Source organism: Colias philodice, chromosome 11, assembly GCF_061535455.1.
Source record: "Colias philodice isolate Cphi_HAF_F1 chromosome 11, ilColPhil1 Martin Lab GWU primary, whole genome shotgun sequence".
Lineage (NCBI taxonomy): Eukaryota > Metazoa > Arthropoda > Insecta > Lepidoptera > Pieridae > Colias > Colias philodice.
The window spans coordinates 11728759-11750732 of record NC_143096.1 but is presented as its reverse complement, the minus strand read 5'-3'; the positions used below and the strand labels follow the sequence as shown (position 1 = coordinate 11750732).

General features: G+C 34.5%; 1 protein-coding gene across 2 annotated transcripts in view; it reads right to left on the bottom strand.

The window, feature by feature from the left end:
* The window catches only part of Grip (Glutamate receptor interacting protein), a 237814-nt gene that overhangs the window by 143601 nt on the left and 72239 nt on the right, over positions 1-21974 (bottom strand). For both annotated transcript variants that reach the window (XM_089701174.1, XM_089701175.1), the window contains exon 2: positions 15721-15867. In XM_089701174.1, coding sequence (XP_089557300.1) covers positions 15721-15823 — 103 coding nt within the window. In that variant the 5' untranslated portion in view covers positions 15824-15867. The remainder of the gene's footprint in view (positions 1-15720; positions 15868-21974) is intronic.

Here is a 21974-nt window from a genome sequence, read left to right as displayed (position 1 = left end):
GTCTTTGTAAAAACGGTTATTGGGCCCGCCGTAATACTCCTTTGTTAGCCTTGGTTCATGATTTGTTAAAGGAAAAGCCTATGCAGTCTAGCAGTCAGTTGGATATGTTTACTTTACAAACTTGGGTCAGCAATGTGGATCTTTGGGATGTGTTGGAACTGGAAATCAGGGGTATTAATAAACCAAAAATGAGATATCAGCCTCAAATGTTAAAACAACTCGCGATAGAGTATTTAAATTCCAATTACTCAGATTTCTATCATATTTACACAGATGGCTCGAAACTGGGCAACTCATGCGGCCTAGCTATTTATGATCCTCAGTTGAACTGCTCCGTTCAGTTGCACATTAATTTTTCAATTTCTATCATGCACGTTGAACTGATTGCTATTGCAGAAGCTATTTCATATATTAATTCATTGGGAGATGGTAAATTTGTTATATTAACAGACTCTAAAAGTGCTATATATCACCTGGCTCGATGTACCTCGAATTTTCGAGGCACACCGATTGCCTACAGCATTTTGAAAATGCTGTGGAATGGTTCCTGCAATAGTAATCAATCAATTAAGATACAATGGATCCCTTCTCACGTGGGTATTCCTGGCAATGAAAAAGTTGATTCCCTTGCCAGGACCGCAGTTACGGAAGGAGTACCATTCACGTGCCTGCCATTACACACCGATTATTTCTATTGTTTGCGAGAATTTTGTGGTCAGATGTGGAAGGAGCATTTCGACGAGAGATCGTTATCGAAAGCGATTTGGTATAAAACCATTCAGCCGCACATTTGGCAATATCCTTGGTTTACCAGTTCCAATTTAAGTAGATCTGAAATTGTAATTGCTCTCAGACTTCGTTCTGGACATATCCCACTAAATATGTTTACATATCTGATGGGTAAATCGTCATCCCCCAATTGCAGTGTGTGTAACATAGTGGAGGATGTTTACCATATTATGGTGGAGTGTGTCCGGAACGAGGCTGAGAGATCTGCTGCTGAGTTGAACCTTAGATTGTTGGGCAATGTTAATGTTTTTTTGGCGCTTCCTTCTTCAAAGGAAGCTAGATTTATTTACAAAATTGTTAATCTTGGTATTAAGCGTAGATAGTTGTTTTTTGTAATGCCAATGAGGGTGGCATGATCATGTTTGATCAAACCCTCGTTAATAAAATAAAGATTAAAAAAAAAAAAAAAAAAAAACAATAATATCTTTTTGCCTTCCTTTACTATGTCTTGATATGACCGCCTCCTTGGTACAGTGGTTGTCGCATGAGCGTAGAACCGAGGGGTCCCGGTGGAGACGAAGAAAAAAAATGTCTCGGTCTGGCAGGACACAGAAGGCTGATCACCTACTTGTCCCTAAAGAAAAATCGATCAGTGAAACAGATGTATGGATAATGCATCTGCCCCTTACCCCACTAGGGGGACACGGGACTTCACTTTTATAATATGTCTTAGGATTTGTAAAACAATTTTTCATTCAACTCTTATAGAAGCTACATAGTATAAAACAAAGTCGCTGTCTGTCCGTCTCTATGTATGCTAAAATCATTAAACTACGCAACGGATTTTAATACCATTTTTAAGTTATTGCATTGCTTCTATCGCGGGCCTTGAGCGCGGGGACCGAATCCAGAACTTCCGTAACGAAAAAAACCTCACGCTCCCCACTCCGACGGGCGCGGAGGTGTGGCTTGAAGGCACGCTATGCAATAGCTTTTCCGCGGCAGTCCTCGAGTGCCACACGTCTTTTTTTTTTTTAAATAGATAGACTGATTTTTGAGGAAGGTTTATTTATTTATTTATTTTATTTATTATACTTTATTGCATTGAAAATACAAAAATAGTATATAATTTATTAGGATAGACAAGGTGGGCGGATGGGAAGCTAGTATTATTATATTATACGTGTTTACAAGACAGCTCTAAAGTGCACACGAAACTAAGCAGTATTATACATTATCATTACTTCATATGTTTAGTGCAACCTCAGTACTAAAGGAGTTGGGTGACCACAAGCATAAATCCCTGAAGCATAATTTGAACACATTTCGAGGCACCATTAACATACACATCCCTACAATATTTTATATATTATCTCTAGTTATATAATATGACTGGTTGGTTTGGTTGGTAGTGGCCCTGCCTTCCAAGCCAGAGGTCGTGGGTTCGATTCCCACCCGGGGCAAATATTTGTGTGATGAACATAGATGTTTGCTCTGTGTCTGGGTGTTAATTATCTATATAAGTATTTATTTAAAATTATATAATATGTATGTTTATCAGCCATTTGGTTTCCATAATACAAGCGAAAGCTTAGTATGGGATCAGATCGTGCCGTGTGTGAAAATTGTCTTGAATAATTTATTACTATTGTCCTGAATATTTAAAATATAAAATTCTCGTGTCACATACTAGTTACCATATTCCTAGGAAACGGCTGATTGTTGTTAAATTTTGTATGCCTGTTGTGTAGATAATGAGAATGGGCCAACATCTAAGTGATAAGAGCAAATCAACGCTTTCACACAAGAACTACCGAACCGATTTGGATGAAATTCGGTTCAGAGATAGCTTGAGATCTTATCAACGACATGAGATAAGATATATTCCAGAAATTCCAAGAAAACAGGAACTATGCGGAATTTTCTTTGACTACGCGGGCGTTCCCGCGAGCAGAAAGCTAGTTTTTTTTCTCGTATACTCTATGTAAAAATAAAGTGACAAGACTGGAGTGAACATTTTAAAGTATTCGCTTGGCTGTATTTTAGAAAACCTGAGGAAACTTTGTAATAATAAATTGTAAGAGTAATTTTTGTAGCAAATAATACAACTTTGGTTTTCATGTAGATTGGAATGGAAACTGCAGTGCTGTGTTTATTTGTCTTTGCTCTGAAATGCATATGAAAGATTTTAACTGTTGATTATCAAAATGACGAGACGTTACTTATTTGCTTTTTTTATTAAATGTGAGGGCATGTTTTTTTATGAAAATAAAATATGTTTGTTGATGCTTTTAGATCTATCTTAAGTGAAGTTGGTAATTGACTTTTATAAGCTTCAAATTTATGTTTGTATGTATGTAAACAACTCGTTTAAAAACGGATAGATATAATTGAAACTTTGTAAACTTTAAGAATCTATGATAATACAATAATTATTTCATTAATGTTTATATTTTTTTCACTACATTCATTATTTCATATTTCATACAAAGAAAGCCGCGGGATAAATTTAGCACATACACAAAAGTGTCACAGATTTTATGATTTTTGTTGTCTAAAACCGAAGCTGGTGAAAAATTTATTCGCTGCCTACATGACAGGCGTCGGATACGTTTTTCAATCAAGCTGAGGTTTCCCACAGCTATAGGCCTTCCGTTATGAAATTTCGTGTTCTATAAATGTCTCGAACCTAACTTTTTGCTTTGGTAATTTACAATTCTTGATTCTCTAACAAAATATAATATGTATGTAATTTTATCTGTAGGTATTATTTTACTTTGAAAAGGAAAATTATGTTTGAAATTTCATGTAAATTACAAATGATGCTAATAAAATACATGTTATTTTATATTATGCACTAGCTGCTCTACGCAGTTTCACCCCCGTGGCTCCACTCCTGTTGGTCGTAGCGTGATGATATAATATAGCCTATAACCTTCCTCGATAAATGGGCTATCTAACACCAAAAGAATTTTTCAAATCGGACCAGTAGTTCCCGAGATTAGCGCGTTCAAACAAACAAACAAACTCTTAAGCTTTATCATATTAGTATAGATGTATGTATTTTATTTTAGCAAAAGAAAAAAATGTGGGTCGATGAAAAACAAAGTAAAAATAATCAAGTTTATTTTCAAATTATGTGATTTCGATATCTGGCAAATATTGTTGTTGCCTGTTAATATGTTGTTAATGGTCAGCTTGCGATTTGTATTTTAATTAACTACAAAATAAGACATATTACTTTGTCCTATAAAACAACGGTCCTATATTATGGTAAACCCTAGCTCCTGAAGATTTTGGATAACCAATCATCTTAATTTATGTGTAAGTATGTGCTAAAGTTATTAATACGTAATCACTACATAGTATAAAACAAAGTCGCTTTCTCTGTCCCTATGTATGCTTAAATCTTTAAAACTACGCAACGGATTTTGATGCGGTTTTTTTTTTAATATTATATAGAGTGATTCAAGAGGAAGGTTTTAGTATATAAAATACCTAAGATCCGCCTTGCACTATATAGAAATAATGCGTATTGCATGGCTATAACTATTTATAACCTTACCCATAAACGATAAAGAATTGAAACTGAATTTTTTCAAAAATAAACTGTATAGACTGCTACAAGCTAAAAATTATTATAGTGTTAAGGAATATTTAAATGATCGTGACATTAATGTATGAATCCTAATTTAATTTAATTGTAATTTTATGTGTAATTGTTGTTGTAATTGTCTATTAATGTATTTTATAACTTGACTGTATTAATTTGTAAATTTTTGCACGCCATTTAAAATGGCAGTATATGCGATAAAAAAATTTTTGTTTAACACCCTTATGAACCATATACGAGCAAATAAATACATATTTGAATTTGAATTTGAATTTAATTTATTATGTTTTGACCTTATAAACAACAATATACCCAGACTAGTTTTGGCGACTTATAAAACACCAAGCCCCTTATTAAATCCATTATCGCATGAAAAATGAAACCAACAATTTTACATGATTAATTGATAGCCAATATAAAATGGATACTATCATTAAATTTCCGCAAATTATTTTCAGTGTTTTAACTAATTGCTTTTGACTGATTACACGTAATATCCATTTAATTAATTTAAACGCTTTTCGTTTTATTTGCTAAGTTACAAGGATACCAAATAGTAATGATTATAAGTGCTGAAATATGATAGAGAGGCAAATATAAAATTCCATGCGAGAAAAAGGGAGGGAATACAAAAATTCAGAGCGGGAAAGTTGAAAAAATACACAATGGTTTATCATACAAAAATGTATGGAAACATCGATTATAATAAATTTTTGTATAAAGTAGGTGAAACAAATTTGTTCAAAGTACGTTATTTGGATGGTTGGATTTTATGGCGTAATATATTATCTTATGGCTGTGCTTATGGAGAGAATACGTATTCCCCAAAGGTTTCAACTTTCAAAGCAGTTAATTTTGTTTCCTTAAAATTATATATTACAATATTTTCTCACTAATAATAATAAATGTGGAAGGTAAAATTAATTTCGAGCGTGTTCTGAATTGTTTTTCTGCAATATAAAAATCTATCCCACTGAACAAGTTTCAGGTTTTATTTCATTAATAATTAGGTTCGTTAGTAGTCTAGAAACCTAATATTTTAATAAAAATATATCTTATTATTATATTGGCTAGTTCTATAACTTTTTATACATTGCCCATTGAACTGTGAATGAGACTTTCTTATTAAAGTTTGTTTTATCAACTTGTGTTATAAATTTTGAATGTAATTCAATTATTTTAATAGAATTTTGTTTATCTCAGTACACTTATTTCAAGAAGATTTTCATTTAAAATCATTTTCAAGAGTTAACATTAAATTAATAATTGTTTTTCTATTTTCATACAAAAGGTCGCGTTATAAATATTTTGATGAGAGTTACGCCAACGGATCCCCAAGACATTGCTGCGTCGACGTTTCACACGGGAACGTATTGTGCGGACATAGCAGATTCCATTGGCGCAACGTAATTTTAAGTTTTCATTTTATATTCAATTAGCTTTATAATTATTAATTGTTAAGACTTGCATCGAGCAAGACGTATTGTAATAAGTTTATATTAAAGTATTTCTAAGTGAATTCGTAGTTTTTTTTGGGGCCTCCGGCTGTCTGAAACATAATTGGCGCAGTCGGTAGGATCCTCAAAAATAAGTGGCATAGATAGTGACCTTCGCTATTGCTACGAGGATCCAGAATCTACGGTTTCTGCGGCCTGGAGGCGACATCCGAACATTGATCCCGAAAGAAGCCGAATTATGTTCATGTAAGTACATAGAATAGATCTGTGTTACTTATCCTTTTAGTTTTAATCCTTTTTGATATTTTTTTTATATTTCCAAAATTTTCCATCCGAGAGAATTATTTTCCCGGGAGCCTGCATCGAGTAGGTTATCTCGTAGGTCGTATCTAGATAATAATCGTAGGAATTTAGGTAGCTTAGAAAGTATTTTTGAAGAGATGGCTGTACATGACCCTGACGTTATATTTAAGGCCTTACGCCCGGTTCCCGAATTCGACGGGAATCCGAATGTTTTAACTAGATTTATAAAAATTTGCGATCTGATAGTTAACCAATATGTTAGTACAGGGCCAGGTAGTGAATTATCAAATTTATGTTTAATAAACGGAATTTTAAATAAAATTACCGGTTCTGCCTCTCGGTTTATGAATTCGAACGGAATTCCCGAAAATTGGGCCGGTATAAGGTCAGCTTTAATTAATAATTTTTCAGACCAAAGAGATGAAATCTCTTTGTACAATGACTTGTCTATGGCTTCACAGGGGTCCTCAACCCCGCAGGAATATTACGAAAGGTGCCAGCAACTTTTTAGTACAATCATGACTTACGTTTCGCTTCACGAAGTGATTGAAAGTACAATCGAAGCGAAACGTACGCTCTATAAAAAAGTAGCCCTTCAGGCTTATGTTCGCGGTTTGAAAGAACCTCTAGGGTCACGAATTCGGTGTATGAGGCCCGAAACGATGGAAAAGGCCCTCGAATACGTGCAAGAGGAACTTAACGCGACATACTTGCAAAATAGAAATAGTATTCAAAAATTAGATAAAAAGCAATTTAATTTAGGGCCCATGCCTTTGGGGCCCCAATTTTCATTCAATGATACACATGTTCCAAGAAATTCCGAACAATTTGCACCGATGCCTAGACCTAGTACGCATCAACCTGTTCAAGGTCGGCCGCAATTTAATAATTTCAATAGGCAGCCGACGCGAACACAACAGATGTTCCGCGCTTTACCACCGAATTATAATCCGCAAAGTAACGTTTTTAGGCTACAACCAAAATTTAATCAAAATCAAGGTCCGAAACCAATGAGCGGCGTTAGTCATTATGTAACTAAAGAGATTCCATCTTCTCAAATTGCGCATAATTTTAGGAATAGGGAGATGCATATGCATGAATCCCAAATACCTCATGAGAGTTACTACTTTGATAATGATTTTAATAATTATGACAATAACTGTTACTATGACTCTGAACAATACTTTAACGATTATAATGACTATGACTCATCTAACCTTGACTGTAACTATATTGAAGAACAGCATTGCGACTTATCCCAAGTAGTGACGCCTGAGTTAGAGCCCTCTAGCGGTGATAATGAAAATTTTACGAAAAAGTGCCTTTTAAAAAAGCCAAGATAGAGCTTAACATTCAAACGCAAAGGCAGCTTCCTTTCATACAAATTTCAGATCCACCTTTAAAATTATTAATAGATACTGGTGCTAATCAGTCGTTTATAAGTCCGGAAGCAGTTCAATTATTTTTTGCACATGTAAAATTAGATTACGATCCCTTTGAGGTAACGAACGTTCACGCGACAACTCGCAATAATTATTCAATAACTATACCGTGCTTTTCAGAATTTAGGGATAGCGAAAATATAAAACTTTTTATATATAATTTTCATGAATTCTTTGATGGGCTTATAGGATTAGATTTGTTAGAATTTTGGGGCGCAAAAATTGATTTGAAGGACAGAGTTTTAATTACGCGTTATGCTCGAAACCCTATCCTCATGTATAACTCGTGTAACGTTAATTTCTATGAAGACGTTATACCTGCCGGTTCATCAAAATTGGTTAAAATTCCCATTAATTGCGAAAATGGTGACGTCATCATTTCTGAGCAGGCTGTAGGCAGCTGCGTGATACCCCAATGTTTAACTTCAGTAGTGGAGAATAGAGGTTTCCTGGAAGTGTACAACCCATCTCCGCATGACGTAATTTTTTCATTAGATAGACCAATTAACTGCGAAATTTTTAATGCAGAAGTTTTTAGCAATAATAGAGTTACATCTCGTGCAGATAAAGTTTTATCCAAACTTAGAACCGATCATTTAAATCCGGAAGAACGTATCAATTTAGAGAAATTATGTGCTAGGTACGCGGACGTATTTTACATTGAGGGAGAGCCTCTCACGTTCACTAATAAGATTAAGCATAGAATTAGGACAACGGATGAGGTACCCGTTCACACTCGTAGCTACAGATATCCATTTATTCATAGAGAGGAAGTCAAAAGCCAAATTAAAAATATGTTAGAACAAGGTATCATTAGACCTTCTGCATCTGCATGGAGCTCACCTATATGGGTGGTCCCAAAAAAAGCAGACGCTTCAGGTAAAACTAAGTGGCGGCTTGTTGTAGACTTCAGAAAGGTTAATGAAAAGACAGTAGATGATAAATATCCCATCCCCAATATAAATGACGTCCTCCATAAGCTAGGAAATTGCCAGTATTTCACCACCTTAGATTTAGCTAGTGGATTCTATCAGGTGGAAATGCACCCTGATGATGTCCACAAGACAGGTTTCAATGTCGAGCATGGGCACTACGAATTTTTACGTATGCCCATGGGCTTAATAAATTCTCCATCAACTTTTCAAAGAGTGATGGATAATGTTCTCAAAGACCTACAGAACACGATTTGCCTAGTTTATCTCGACGATATCATTGTTTTTAGTACGTCATTGCAAGAGCACATGAATAATTTGGAAAAGGTTTTTGCAAAATTGAGAGAATCAAATTTTAAAATCCAAATGGACAAGTCAGAATTTTTAAAATTAGAGACATCGTATTTAGGCCATGTTATTTCTAAGGACGGAATTAAGCCTAATCCGGACAAAATTTCAGCAATTGAAAAGTATCCTATACCTAAAACGCCTAAGCAAATTAAGCAATTTCTCGGTTTATTAGGCTATTATAGAAAATTTATACCCGATTTCGCTCGTATCACAAAACCTCTAACGCAGTGTTTGAAAAAAGGCAAGAAGATAATTTTAGATACTGATTACATAAATTGTTTTACGAAATGTAAGTCTCTCTTAACGAATGATCCGATTTTACAGTATCCAGATTTTAGTAAAGATTTCATTTTAACAACGGACGCTTCAAATTTTGCTTTAGGAGCTATTTTATCGCAAGGTCCTATTGGTTCTGATAAGCCTATCTGTTACGCATCTAGAACACTTAATGACAGTGAATTAAATTATAGTACTATAGAAAAAGAGCTTTTAGCTATAGTCTGGGCAACAAAGTACTTTCGCCCTTATTTATTTGGCCGTAAATTCAAAATCGTTACAGATCATAAGCCATTACAGTGGGTTATGAGTATGAAAGAACCGAACGCAAGACTAACGCGGTGGAAACTTAAGCTTAGTGAATATGATTTTTCGGTAATTTATAAAAAGGGAAAAGCTAACACAAACGCAGACGCGCTATCTCGCGTTGAAATTCATAACGAAGAAATTAGTTCCGTATTAGTTAACACATCAGTAGATAATATTTCAAATAGCTCATCCACAGAGACAGTTCATCTTAGCTCACCTAGACGTAATCAGAACGCAATGAGGTCTTCAACCGAAACGGCTTATTCACCATCAGGTGACCATATATCGCTAGGCTCATCCACGGAAACAGCACATACTAGTAGAGAAAATCCTATACTTGAGGTACCAATTACGGACGAACCATTAAATAAATTTCACAGGCAATTATTCATTACGGTAGTAGGCGATATTAAACGTAAGCCTAAAGTAACTAAGCCTTTTGAAAATCACACGCGTATTTCTCTCCAACTACGTCAACCTTACCTTGAGGAAGATATAGTCGATATGATTAAGGAATTTGTTAGTCCAAAAATTAAAACCGCGATGTTAATAGAACCATATGACTGTATGTTCGATATTGTTCCCATTATACAGGACAAGTTCAAGAGTTCATCATACAAACTTGTGATAGCCAAATCCGAGATAGAAAATGTCAGTGACTACTTAAACCAGCAGGATTTAATTAGAAAGTACCACGACGGTAAAACAAACCACCGGGGGATAAACGAATGTTACTTAGCTCTTTCCAAACGTTATTTTTGGCCTAAAATGAAGGATGAAATTACTAAATTTATTAACGAATGTAGTATATGCGGTCAGGTAAAATATGACAGGAAACCCATTAAACAGCAATTCAAGGTTGTTCCACCAGCTACAAAGCCTTTCGAAATTGTTCACATAGATACTTTTACAGTTGAGACCGAAAAATATCTAACTATTATAGACGTGTTTTCCAAGTACGCGCAAGCTTATTACCTCCGAGATATTACTGCTATAAGTATTGTGCAAGCTCTTTTAACATTTTCAACGCATCACGGTCTGCCTTTAACGATTGTAACTGATAATGGCACGGAATTTACGAACCAAATTTTTTCTGAATTTGTTAACTTACATAAAATTAATCATCATAAAATACTTCCAAATTCGCCAAATGATAACGGTAATATAGAAAGATTCCATTCCACGCTTTTAGAACACCTTAGAATACTTAGATTAAAAAATAAAGAGGCTATGGTGACGCACTTAATACCTTACGCACTTTTAGCATACAATAGTACCATCCATAGTTTTACGAAATGTAGGCCTTATGACCTCATACTTGGGCATATGGACCCTAGAGACCCTGTGGATATTGATCTAACAAAACACTTAATGCAGCAATATATATTAACACACAGGAGTAGAGTACAGGAAGTATATAAAACAATTAACGAATTTTCTTTGCAAAATAGAACTAATCTAATAGAAAATAGGAATAGGGATCGGGATCCCGAGATCCAGTACGAGCCTGGTCAGATAGTATTTGTCAATAACCCATTAGCTGCCCGTAAGAAATTAGCACCCCGTTATACTAAAGATAAGGTTTTAACTAATTTGCTTATACATATATATACCTCTCGTAAGAAGGACCCCGTTGCAAAACACAGACTTAAACGTGTGCCTAAGACCGCCAAATTGTTACAGGATACTGATGCTTCTCACGATCCCCGTAGTAATGACACAGGAGATAAAACTTGATGACTTAGGAAATGGACCAGGACTACTGCCGTTCAAACTTGGACAAGCGAGACTTTTGACGCATTATCATACGTTTTTAGAATACATAGAACTTAATGACATTGACATTAAATTAAGGACATTACAGGACCAAATTATACACTATAAAAGGACTCTAGACAGTGAAGCTTTAAGTTTGTACGAAAATCAAATTGAGCACCTTTCTTCTAAATTAGTGCAAGTTTTAGAACAGCTTAAATCGCTTGAGCCAAGTCGTGTAAAAAGAGGTCTCATTGATGGGCTAGGATCGGTAATAAAAGGCATAACTGGTAATTTAGATTACACAGACGCAATAAGATACGATAGTGTTATCAAAAATTTAGAACACAATCAGGATCAAATAGTTAATGAATTCAATACTCATATTAGTATAAGCAAAGAATGGATGAAACGTCATTCTGAACTTATATCTAAAATTGTCGAAAATCAGGTAAAGATAAATTCTACTTTAATATTTTTTATGACGCAACAAGACTATAAAATATCCCGTTTGATAAAATATGCTAAATTTGCCCAAATCCTTAGCATAATGACAGAAAATGTAGATGATATATTGCAAGAATTGGTTAGAATTGAAAATACATTAGCTTTCATTCGTACGTCCTCAACACATCATTCTATGTTAAGTTCAAATGTGTTAAAGGATATATTAATAAAATTAAATACTATATATGGTAAGGATAGAATTTTAGAGTTAGAATTAAGACAATATTACGATATAATAAAACCAGGATATTATTTTAATGGAAAAAAGATTATAATTGTTCTTAAATTTCCGATAGTGTCTAAGGATTCATTTACTTTTTATAAATTAGCTGTTTTTCCTAATAAGTACATGCAGGCTCTCATCCCTCCTTATCCTTTCATTGCCACAAGTACACAGTCTTTCTTGTACATGGAGGCTGAATGCCCGAAGTACGGTAATGGGTATCTTTGTGAGATAAAAACCAATCAGATCCAGACGAAAGCAGACTGCATACAGGATTTTATACAAAGTCAAGTCTTGGGCCAAGGATGCAGGATGACGGAAGTAATCCTTTCTCAAGAAATGATACTAGGACTGGATGACAGACACTACATCCTATCTATGCCACACCAGACGAAAATACATCTAAGATGCAAACAGGACGACTTCATGACTGTTAATGGCAGCTTCCTCATAACCGTTCCTGAAAATTGTATCCTGGAATCAGATAAATTTAAAGTCAATAACGTTCAAGATAGAATTCGAGGACAACCACTGAAAATAAGTAATATCGACTTAAATGAAATACACTTCAACCACAGCCTTGAAAATCATGTAAAGTTGAATTCAATAAATTTGGAAGATCTGCATAAGATTCATACTAAGGTACTAATGCAAGCACCGATTGAACTAGAAAAGGATACATCGACGATATACCATACCACTATCCCAATTTATACATTCCTTTTGGGCACTTTACTACTTTTCGCAACTTACAAAGTAATCAGTTATAAGAAGGTTACGTGCTGGAAGAATCAAGACGACCCTAATACAAAGACGGAAGATCAAGACAGTCAAAATTGTACCGAATCTTCGCCAGGACCACAGTTTCCAGCAACATTTTATCACACCGTGCTCAAATAGTTGCTGGTCTTCGGGGGGAGGAGTTACGCCAACGGATCCCCAAGACATTGCTGCGTCGACGTTTCACACGGGAACGTATTGTGCGGACATAGCAGATTCCATTGGCGCAACGTAATTTTAAGTTTTCATTTTATATTCAATTAGCTTTATAATTATTAATTGTTAAGACTTGCATCGAGCAAGACGTATTGTAATAAGTTTATATTAAAGTATTTCTAAGTGAATTCGTAGTTTTTTTTGGGGCCTCCGGCTGTCTGAAACATAATTTGAGACACCGTAGTGTTGTGTGTCAATAACTGCTTGTTACATGCTTTTTAAGCTGAAATATAACTCAAACTTTATTTTTTTTTATGGACAACACAAAGGCAGACAACGTTTAGGCAACGAACAAGCCATAATGTAACTACTTGTCCTAAGCTTCTTCTATTAATAGCTTGCGATTTATTTAGATAATATAATATATCTTTAAAACATTGAGTTATTGTAACATGATTTCAATTTCAATGTGTTACCTTTGGAAATTATCTTTCATAATTTTTGTATTATTGGATGAAAATCTGAATAAAAATAAATAAATAAATAATCCTCCACGACGTAAGTAAATTTTCCATATTATATTAATTGTACCAAATAAAATAAGATTCAGCAATTAGCGTTAGATGAGAGTACAAAGGACGCTTATAAAATGCAAATAATAACAGATAACGTTCGCTGAAATGGGGGTGTCGTTAAATATATTATTTATACGTATTTTTGCACGTAAATCCGATGCGAGAATGTTTTTATGGACTATTTTTTCCATCACTAAGCCCGCGGGTTTGGTATAAAATAATATATGTCAACGGAGGCGTGTTTTACTTGTTTTTACATTTACTTCGGTTGTGAATGTGTTACTAACATGTTTAATATAAGTTTATGATATTTTGTGCTATTTCTCTGTATATTTCATATTAACTCAACACTTATGTGTAAATTAAAAAAAAATATCGCACTATCAACCTTTCTTCTATATTTTAGTTTCATAGTTTATTTTCGAACAATCGATACGTATTACGTCATAAGGTGTTTTATTTTAATTTTTAAATCAGTAACTACCATTAATTATTACTTTTATAAAATCTCCTCAAAATTTAAACAAATGTTTGTCAATGACGCCTATCTATTAAACAGCGAAATAAAACGCAGATAATAATATATAGCGTAACATTTGCTATAAAAATTACTACAGTTTTTCAACCTAACTAGAAATATCTAGATCTAGTTCTAGCCTATTGAGATTTGGTTGAATCTTGTCTGTCAATCCCTTCATTCATACAAGACATCTGACATGTAGAGAATGCAAATAGACAGACGTCCTGTCACCTGACGAACTAAAAATCTGTGAAAGCAACGGATTTAGAAATGGACGACGTCAGAAACGAATGTAAATTTTAAAAATTCACGCGAATTTAAGCTTGTTTTACGTAACAATAGCGGCGCATCCCGGTTCAGGGTGAGAATTTAACATGGTGCCAGATTGTATGTTACGTGGAGCCCCAATATGAGGCGCTTCAACTAAAATTAATTGAAACAAAACATAAAGTAATTATTATTAACCCTGATGTTAAACTGTATTTTTTATGCTAAGATAATTAGAAATTTCTAATGTAATATTGATAAAATATAATTATATCCTTGTCCTTAAATCGAAGCTCGATTGAAATATAGTTGCTTACGTTTTAAATTGATATATAGGTACGTAAAATGTTTTGTAGAGTCATCATTTTAAATGTATACTAGTAATTTCCAAATTTGTGTCATAAAAGTATTACATCGCCTTACAATAATTTGTTATTAAGTAATTTATAACTTGTTCTTAATTGAAATCTCAATTTCAAAAAAAGCTTCCTCATACAAGTTGTCTCTCCCTCAAAAGTAGTTGAATATATTTTCTACTATGTCATACAACTTTATTTTAAAAGGCATTTTCTATATACACTAATAAAAGTTTCCCAGTTACATACTACATAATAGAGAACACATAATAAAATCCAGGGCCCCTAAATAACGTCGTTGAGTACGTCCACACCTCCCTTTGTGCAAAGTATCCTCAGAATGTCCGCTATGCTCTCGCTCCGGCTCTTTATTTTAAAGCCATTTACTGCAAACACTAATATAAGTTTCCCAGTTACATACTACATAATAGAGAACGCGTAACAAAATCTGGGGCCCCTAAATAACTCCGTTGAGTACGTCCAACCTCCCTTTGTGCAAAGTACCCTCAGAATGTCCGCTATGCTCTCGCTCCGGCTCTTTATTTTAAAGCCATTTTCTACAAGTGTTTGTAATTTATTAAGACAAGTCTTGGAGCGCTGAATTCCCATTTGCATTAGATTTCCTTTATTACATTGCGATTTTTAAATGGACAATTTATTTTGCGTATCTGTGTAAATTATATGAATGGAACGGTTTAGATGTTTTAATTAGGTGGCGTATTCCATTGTTCCAATATGGTTTTCGTGGGTTAATTGAATTTTTAATTTGCTTATATACGCGAAATTACAGACAAAATAATTTTAGGGCAATTTAAATAATTAATTTTATATCGTTATTCAAAATGGTAGAGTAAAACTGTATAGATGGAAAAATTTATTGATATCTACACGTGACCTATGTATCTAACAAGTTTCACCTTTATTGTTGCAATGAATAAGTTAAACACACTATTATCTCGTAGACTAGGCCTAGATAAGTAACACAAAAACATGATTGAACTAGTTAGATTTTAATCTAACATATTATTGTATTTCAATCTACTAATCTATCAGTGGCAAGCACAATTCATTAAATTCATAGCTCTTAAGGTCCATTATTCCATATCACATCACCAACACCCACACCCATTCCACACAAAAAGCTTATAAAACTGCAAAGGAAAACCTACCGTCCAGCTCATAGCCCTGCCCGCCCCACTGCGGCAGCTCATGTGGATAGCCCTTAGCGTCCGTCTTGCCGATCGAGATCTTGAGGCTCTTCCACAGCTTCATCTTGATCACACCATGACGCACTCGCACATCACTTCAGAGTACATCTGGAAAGAACGGCAACTTCAATAGACTGAACATTTTTTAAGCTATTGCATAGTTTCTATCGCAGCCTTGAGCGCGGGGACCGAATCCAGAAATTCTGTAACGAAATAACCTCACGCTCCCCACTCCGACGGACACGGAGGTGTGGCTTGAAGGCATGCTATGCAATAGCTTTACCGCGGCAGTCCCCGAGTGCCACACGTCTTTTTTTTTGTTTAAAGGTTTGTAGAAAATTAAAAAGAGCGTGTGTTGAGCACACTTGTCAGAAGTGAAACTTATTTGGCAAGATTCAAAGTTAGCAAAATCGTCGCCCAACTGACGTACGCGATTGCTCTGACGCGAATTTGAAATTTTACTCATATAGTTTGTATTTTCACTGTTTAACTAAATATGTATTGATAACGAACTTAAACGTACAATATAAAATAACATTACATCTTGTAAACCCTCATTAGCGAAATAAATATAGAGACGATAATTAAATACCTTGACTATAAATTAAATATCATTTTCAATTACAGCTATATGTTTTAGATTAATTATTTACTCGCTCACTGCTCAGAATTTAATGAGAGTGTCATTCATATTAAATATCAAATAAGGCGCAAAAAATTACAAGACTCAGAAGTAAAGAGGGCTTCGTTAAATAACTTTTCATGACGCAGAATTAAATTACAGACTTGGTCTATTAGTTTAGTCAACGACTGGAATGTACTTACGATCTTAATTTGTTTGTATTATCAAGATAAAAACAGTTAAAAAGAATTAAAAATATGTCTTCGGAACATCATTTAAAACAGGAATACTATTAACTTATCCCTACTAATATTATTTGTATGTTTGTTCGCTTGAACGCGGTAATCTTGGGAACTATACTGGTCCGATTATTGTCCGATTATTGAGGAAGAATATAGGCTATATTATATCATCACGCTAAGACCAATAGATGCAGATTAATATGGGTATAACCGCGGAACACAGACATTTTATAATATCTTCTATAAGGATTCTCTCGAAAAAGACGTTCTAAAATAGCAAATTACATCAACAATTCGGTTACCTGATTCCATTATCCTTACAAATTGCTCAAAGTTAGAGTAAAGACTATAGCGTTGATAATACGTCTTCAAGCATGGTTAATTCAACAGTATTGCAAGCATTGAAGTGTGTCAGATGCAATTCATAGAAACAAGTGACCCGTAACGAGCGGAAGTCTGATTTTGTGACTTCAATAGTGAATTAAAATGATGCAGTTGCGCATATTATCTTGAGTTGAATATTTAGGTAGGGTTTTATATTTGGGTGAAGTGATATGACTGTTTGTGAGGGGCAAATCTTTCTTCTTTCGCTAGTCGGTTGCCTTTACGATTTGTAATGTAGCATAACTTTCTATGTCAGTATACGCCATCTTTACCCTTGATAAACATTAATTATAAAGGTTGTTTTTAGTTTAGTAACGTTTCAATTTTGTAGGCGAATATGCGACATGAAATATCAACATTCTTAATAGTAGTGTAGAAGAAGTATATGATTACACAAAAATGTTAAGAATGTTAACAATCCAGAGGAGCATTATTTCCTACTAACTGTCCGCCCGCGGCTTCGCCCGCGTTTTCAAAGAAAAACGCGCATAGTTCCCGTTCCCGTGGGATTTCCGGGATAAAACCTATCCTATGTGTTAATCCAAGTTACCCTCTATATGTGTGCTAAATTTTATTGTAATCGGTTTTGTAGTATTTGCGTGAAAGAGTAATAAACACACACACATCCTCACAAACTTTCGCATTTATAATATTATTGTAGGATAGGATTACATCAAAAAACATAACTTCAAAGCGTTTATAACGAAGTCTACATGTAAATGCGGAAAGATCTGGCGCCACTCGCAAACGGGGACGCAATATTGTTAACAAGAAACAAATGCTACATGTCATCGGATACTGATGGGTTTTCACAATCGGCAGCGATGGGCCAGTAGAAGCAATCACGATGATGTAGAGGGCCTATAATTCGCCGTCTTTGTAGATTTTTATTTAGGGTCGGCGCAAACGGGCCACTTACCACAACGGGCCAGCGACAGCCACTTGTCACATTTTTTCATATATTTTGTAGCGGACACTTCTGTAGCGTGTGGTCGCCACGGCTACACGTTTGCGGAGCGTCTATACAGTGTAGGTGTAGTGACGGCCACCATAGACGATCATTTGTTGGGCCAACGCTCTCGATTATGGAGAGGGTCCATTATACAAGAAACAAATGGTACATGTCATCGGATACTCTGACAGCGTCTTGGGTTCATTTATATCGTTGACGGCTCCCATTACCGATCAAAAGGCTGTAAATACGAGCACGGAACATGATTTGCCAAAACTAGCTGCATTGGTGTGCGGTTGAGATGTAATGTAGTATGTACGTATATTTTGATGAAGACGAACCTATTTGTATAGAAAATGGAATAAATAGATATTATAGGTGTGAATTATGTATGGATATATTATTGTAAATTTTATCAGGATCTGAATTCTATGCATAGATGGGCATTGATACTGTTTATTGAATGAATGAATGAATGAATGAATGAATGAATAAATATTTTATTTGCACCAGAAACAATTACCAACAACAATAAACAAACACCAGATACTGTTTATTTTAATCATGATTATGAAAATCTTCAATTCATGTCGTTATCTATATACAATAAGGTACTAGAAGGTATGTATTCACACAACTGTATTTTACGTACCTCTGTGATATAGATTTCAAACGAGAGCATCTGGTAAGAGAAATACGATAGGCTTATTGATGTTATTTGAAATCATATTTGCCGTCGCAAATCGTGATATATCATTATATGTCATGATTTTTCCTATTAAGTACATCAAAAACATAACTTCAAAGCGTTTATATTTAAAGACATTTCTTTAGACGACTTTTTCATAAAATCGTAGAGTATTTTATCTATGTATTTATATTTTTAGATGTGAAAAAAAATTATGAAGATTAGAAATCTCATTTCAATATTGAATTATAGAAACTATTAAGGCGGCTTTACATAGAGCTATTTTGTCATAAAATATAACTATGTAAATAATGCACACGTTCATGTAACATTAGCCTTATTATGGCGTCAATTAGCTGAATCATCTTCAGAGCAAACAAAGATACAAGTTGACAGAATAAGTTGTCAGTTGTGAACAACTGACATATATCTAGGATATATCTTACAGCATCTACAGACGCTCCGATTTGGTTGGTGCCAACCATATCGGAACCGACAAGGCAACCATTCCAACATTGCTACAGATTGTCCGACGGTTGGCCTTCCAGCTGTCAGTTGACCATAGAGTAATATGTCAGTGGACCATAGTACGAAGAGAATGGGCTAAATTCTACTATAGAAATAGAGAAAATTACAGTCATATGCGGCTCTTACAACTTATTTTTTAAGGTTTTTAATGTAGCCGCACTGTCAATTTTTTTTAATACTTCTAACATAATAAAATACGCTTGATTTCTGGCATCTCTATTTGTGTAATCTTTGTTACTTAAGTCCCACAAACAGGGAAAGTCTTTATATAGTTCCAGCAATTTTATTAATATGTCACGTTCGGTGACCGTAACTCCCTCGGCGTTCATGTTGACGTCCTACACCAGCGGCGTTGCGAATGTGAATGAGCCAATTACCTATATTACTCTATGGAATGAGCCGATTTGGTCGGAACAAAGCTTCCAAACGTTCCAATTTGGTTGGATCGGATAGGAAGTTGGTTTGGTCGGTATCGCCGGCGCATCCGACCACGTCAAACCAATATTAATAATTATTATGTCGGACCGACCGCTCTCTACACTTTCCGATTTGGTCGTGGTCGGATGGTTGGCACCAACCAAATCGGAGCGTCTGCAGATGCTATTAGTCTGCACTCTGCATACTCCTCCGAAACGGGTGGGCCGATTCTCATGAAATTTTCTGTGCATATTGGGTAAGTCTGAGAATCGGCCAACATCTATTTTTCATATGTACCACGGGCGAAGCCGGGGCGGACCGCTAGTTTATACAATAATTTTCATGAATGCCGCCATTTTAAAACCAATGTGGCGCCATAAATGTGAATATGCTATCTAGGATTTATTATTTGAATAAAATAATCTTCCTTAAATAATAATTATTATTATTCAATAGAGACAAAGTCGCTGGTATAAACTAGGCAATATAGATTTTATAACCATCTGATATGTTTTCTGCTTTCTCTTATATACCTATCTTGTTTTTGTTTGATGCAGCTAAATGACAACAAATCTTCACGAAGTATGAAAAATATCCCAAATTTGCATTTTAATAATCTGTGCTCAGGTAAAAAAAGTTATAATTGCTCGCAAAACAAATTAAAAACTTAGTTAACGCTAACAATTTTTAACTTTACCCGCTTTTACAGTGTCCGTAAAAATTTGGACACTAAATTTGGCTAACTTTAAAACAAAATAAGGGATACAAAAATGTACCTTTTTACAAAAGAATATCTTTTTTTTGGTAACGAATAAGAATAAGAATAAAAGAATAAGAATAAAATAAATTTTTAAGAATAAATTTTTTTTTTTTTTAACGGGGAGGAAATCTTCAAAAGATACTCCCTTTTGGGGGAAAAAGAGAGCATGTGGGATTCTTACCCACTAAAACTCCTCGACGGCCAAACCCAAATCATGGTGGCGGGAACTCCGAAGGTCGTGGTAGGTATAGGTACTATCAGGTATAATCTATTAGGTTTTAGACAAAGTGGGCGAAGCCGCGGGCGGAAAGCTTGTTGATAATATACTTAACTGCATAGATAGAATATACCAAATGATTAAACCGTAATTAATAAATCAAACAACGCAAATGTTAAACAGTGAATTATTAATACCCATTAAGTAGCAAATTACTAAGTTTTATCATAATTTATGCGCCATTACAAGAAACTGCGACACATTTGTATCAGGATTAGTGGATTTATTTACGCTGGGACAAATGTATGGGATTATAACTCGAATGTTCGATATTTTACATTAATACTAGCGGTCCGCCCCGGCTTCGCCCGTGGTATCTACATGTTTAAACTATCCTATCTCTCAAGTTGGATCGAACTACACATGGTGTGCGAATTTTATTGTAATCGGGTAAGTGGTTTGGGAGTCCATTGAGGACAATCATTGTGACACGAGATTTATATATGTATATTAAGATATTACTGTCTCTATATTATCTTTTTACTAGTTTAGATTATAAAGTATATGGGTTATGAATTATTATGACTTATCAGTTCTTCTTTTTCATGTTAATTCATATTTTTTTTCTTTTTGTTTATTATTTCGAAGATTTTCTCGAATAGATTTTTTTTAGTATTTAAGATTATTTTAAAATAGCTGTTCCACGCGGTTTCACCCGCATTGCTCCGCTCCTGTTGGCCATAGCGTGATGATATATTATATTCCACGATAAATGGGCTATCTAACACCGAAATAATTTTTCAAATCGGAGAAGTAGTTCCCGAGATTAGCGCGTTCAAACAAACAAACAAACTGTATAGATTGGAGTATTATTTATTTACAAGATAGTTTCTTTACGCTTAAGCTTTATTGAAGCTTTTATACCCATATTCTCAAAATGAACTATACCTATTTTAGCCATAATTTCATAATCTGTAGTGTACATAATATATTTAAAAGAATTGTTAGAAGTAAATGAGTAAATAACATCCCTGCATCGATCTGTCTTCACAAACTTTCGCATTACTAATAGACGGTGAAACCCATGTAAAGTCAGTTATATAAATATCAGTAGCTTAAGACGCGATAAGCAAACTTTAATCTCCCGACTTAACTAAATTTGAACTTTATCATAACCGAATAAAGTGGGGATTCGTGTAACAAATCTAACTTTAAGAAGATAATTGCGATTCGTCGTTCCTTTAAATGAATCATTCTGGATCAGTGCCAGGAGTTTTTTTCTTTGAATGTTGTTTCAAACAAAAATTATAACTCCGTATTTGCAGAACTATATTATTTATAATGTTTACTTCACTATTTCTTAGGGAAAATGCGTTATATCAAATCTCTATTTTTTTTACTAGCT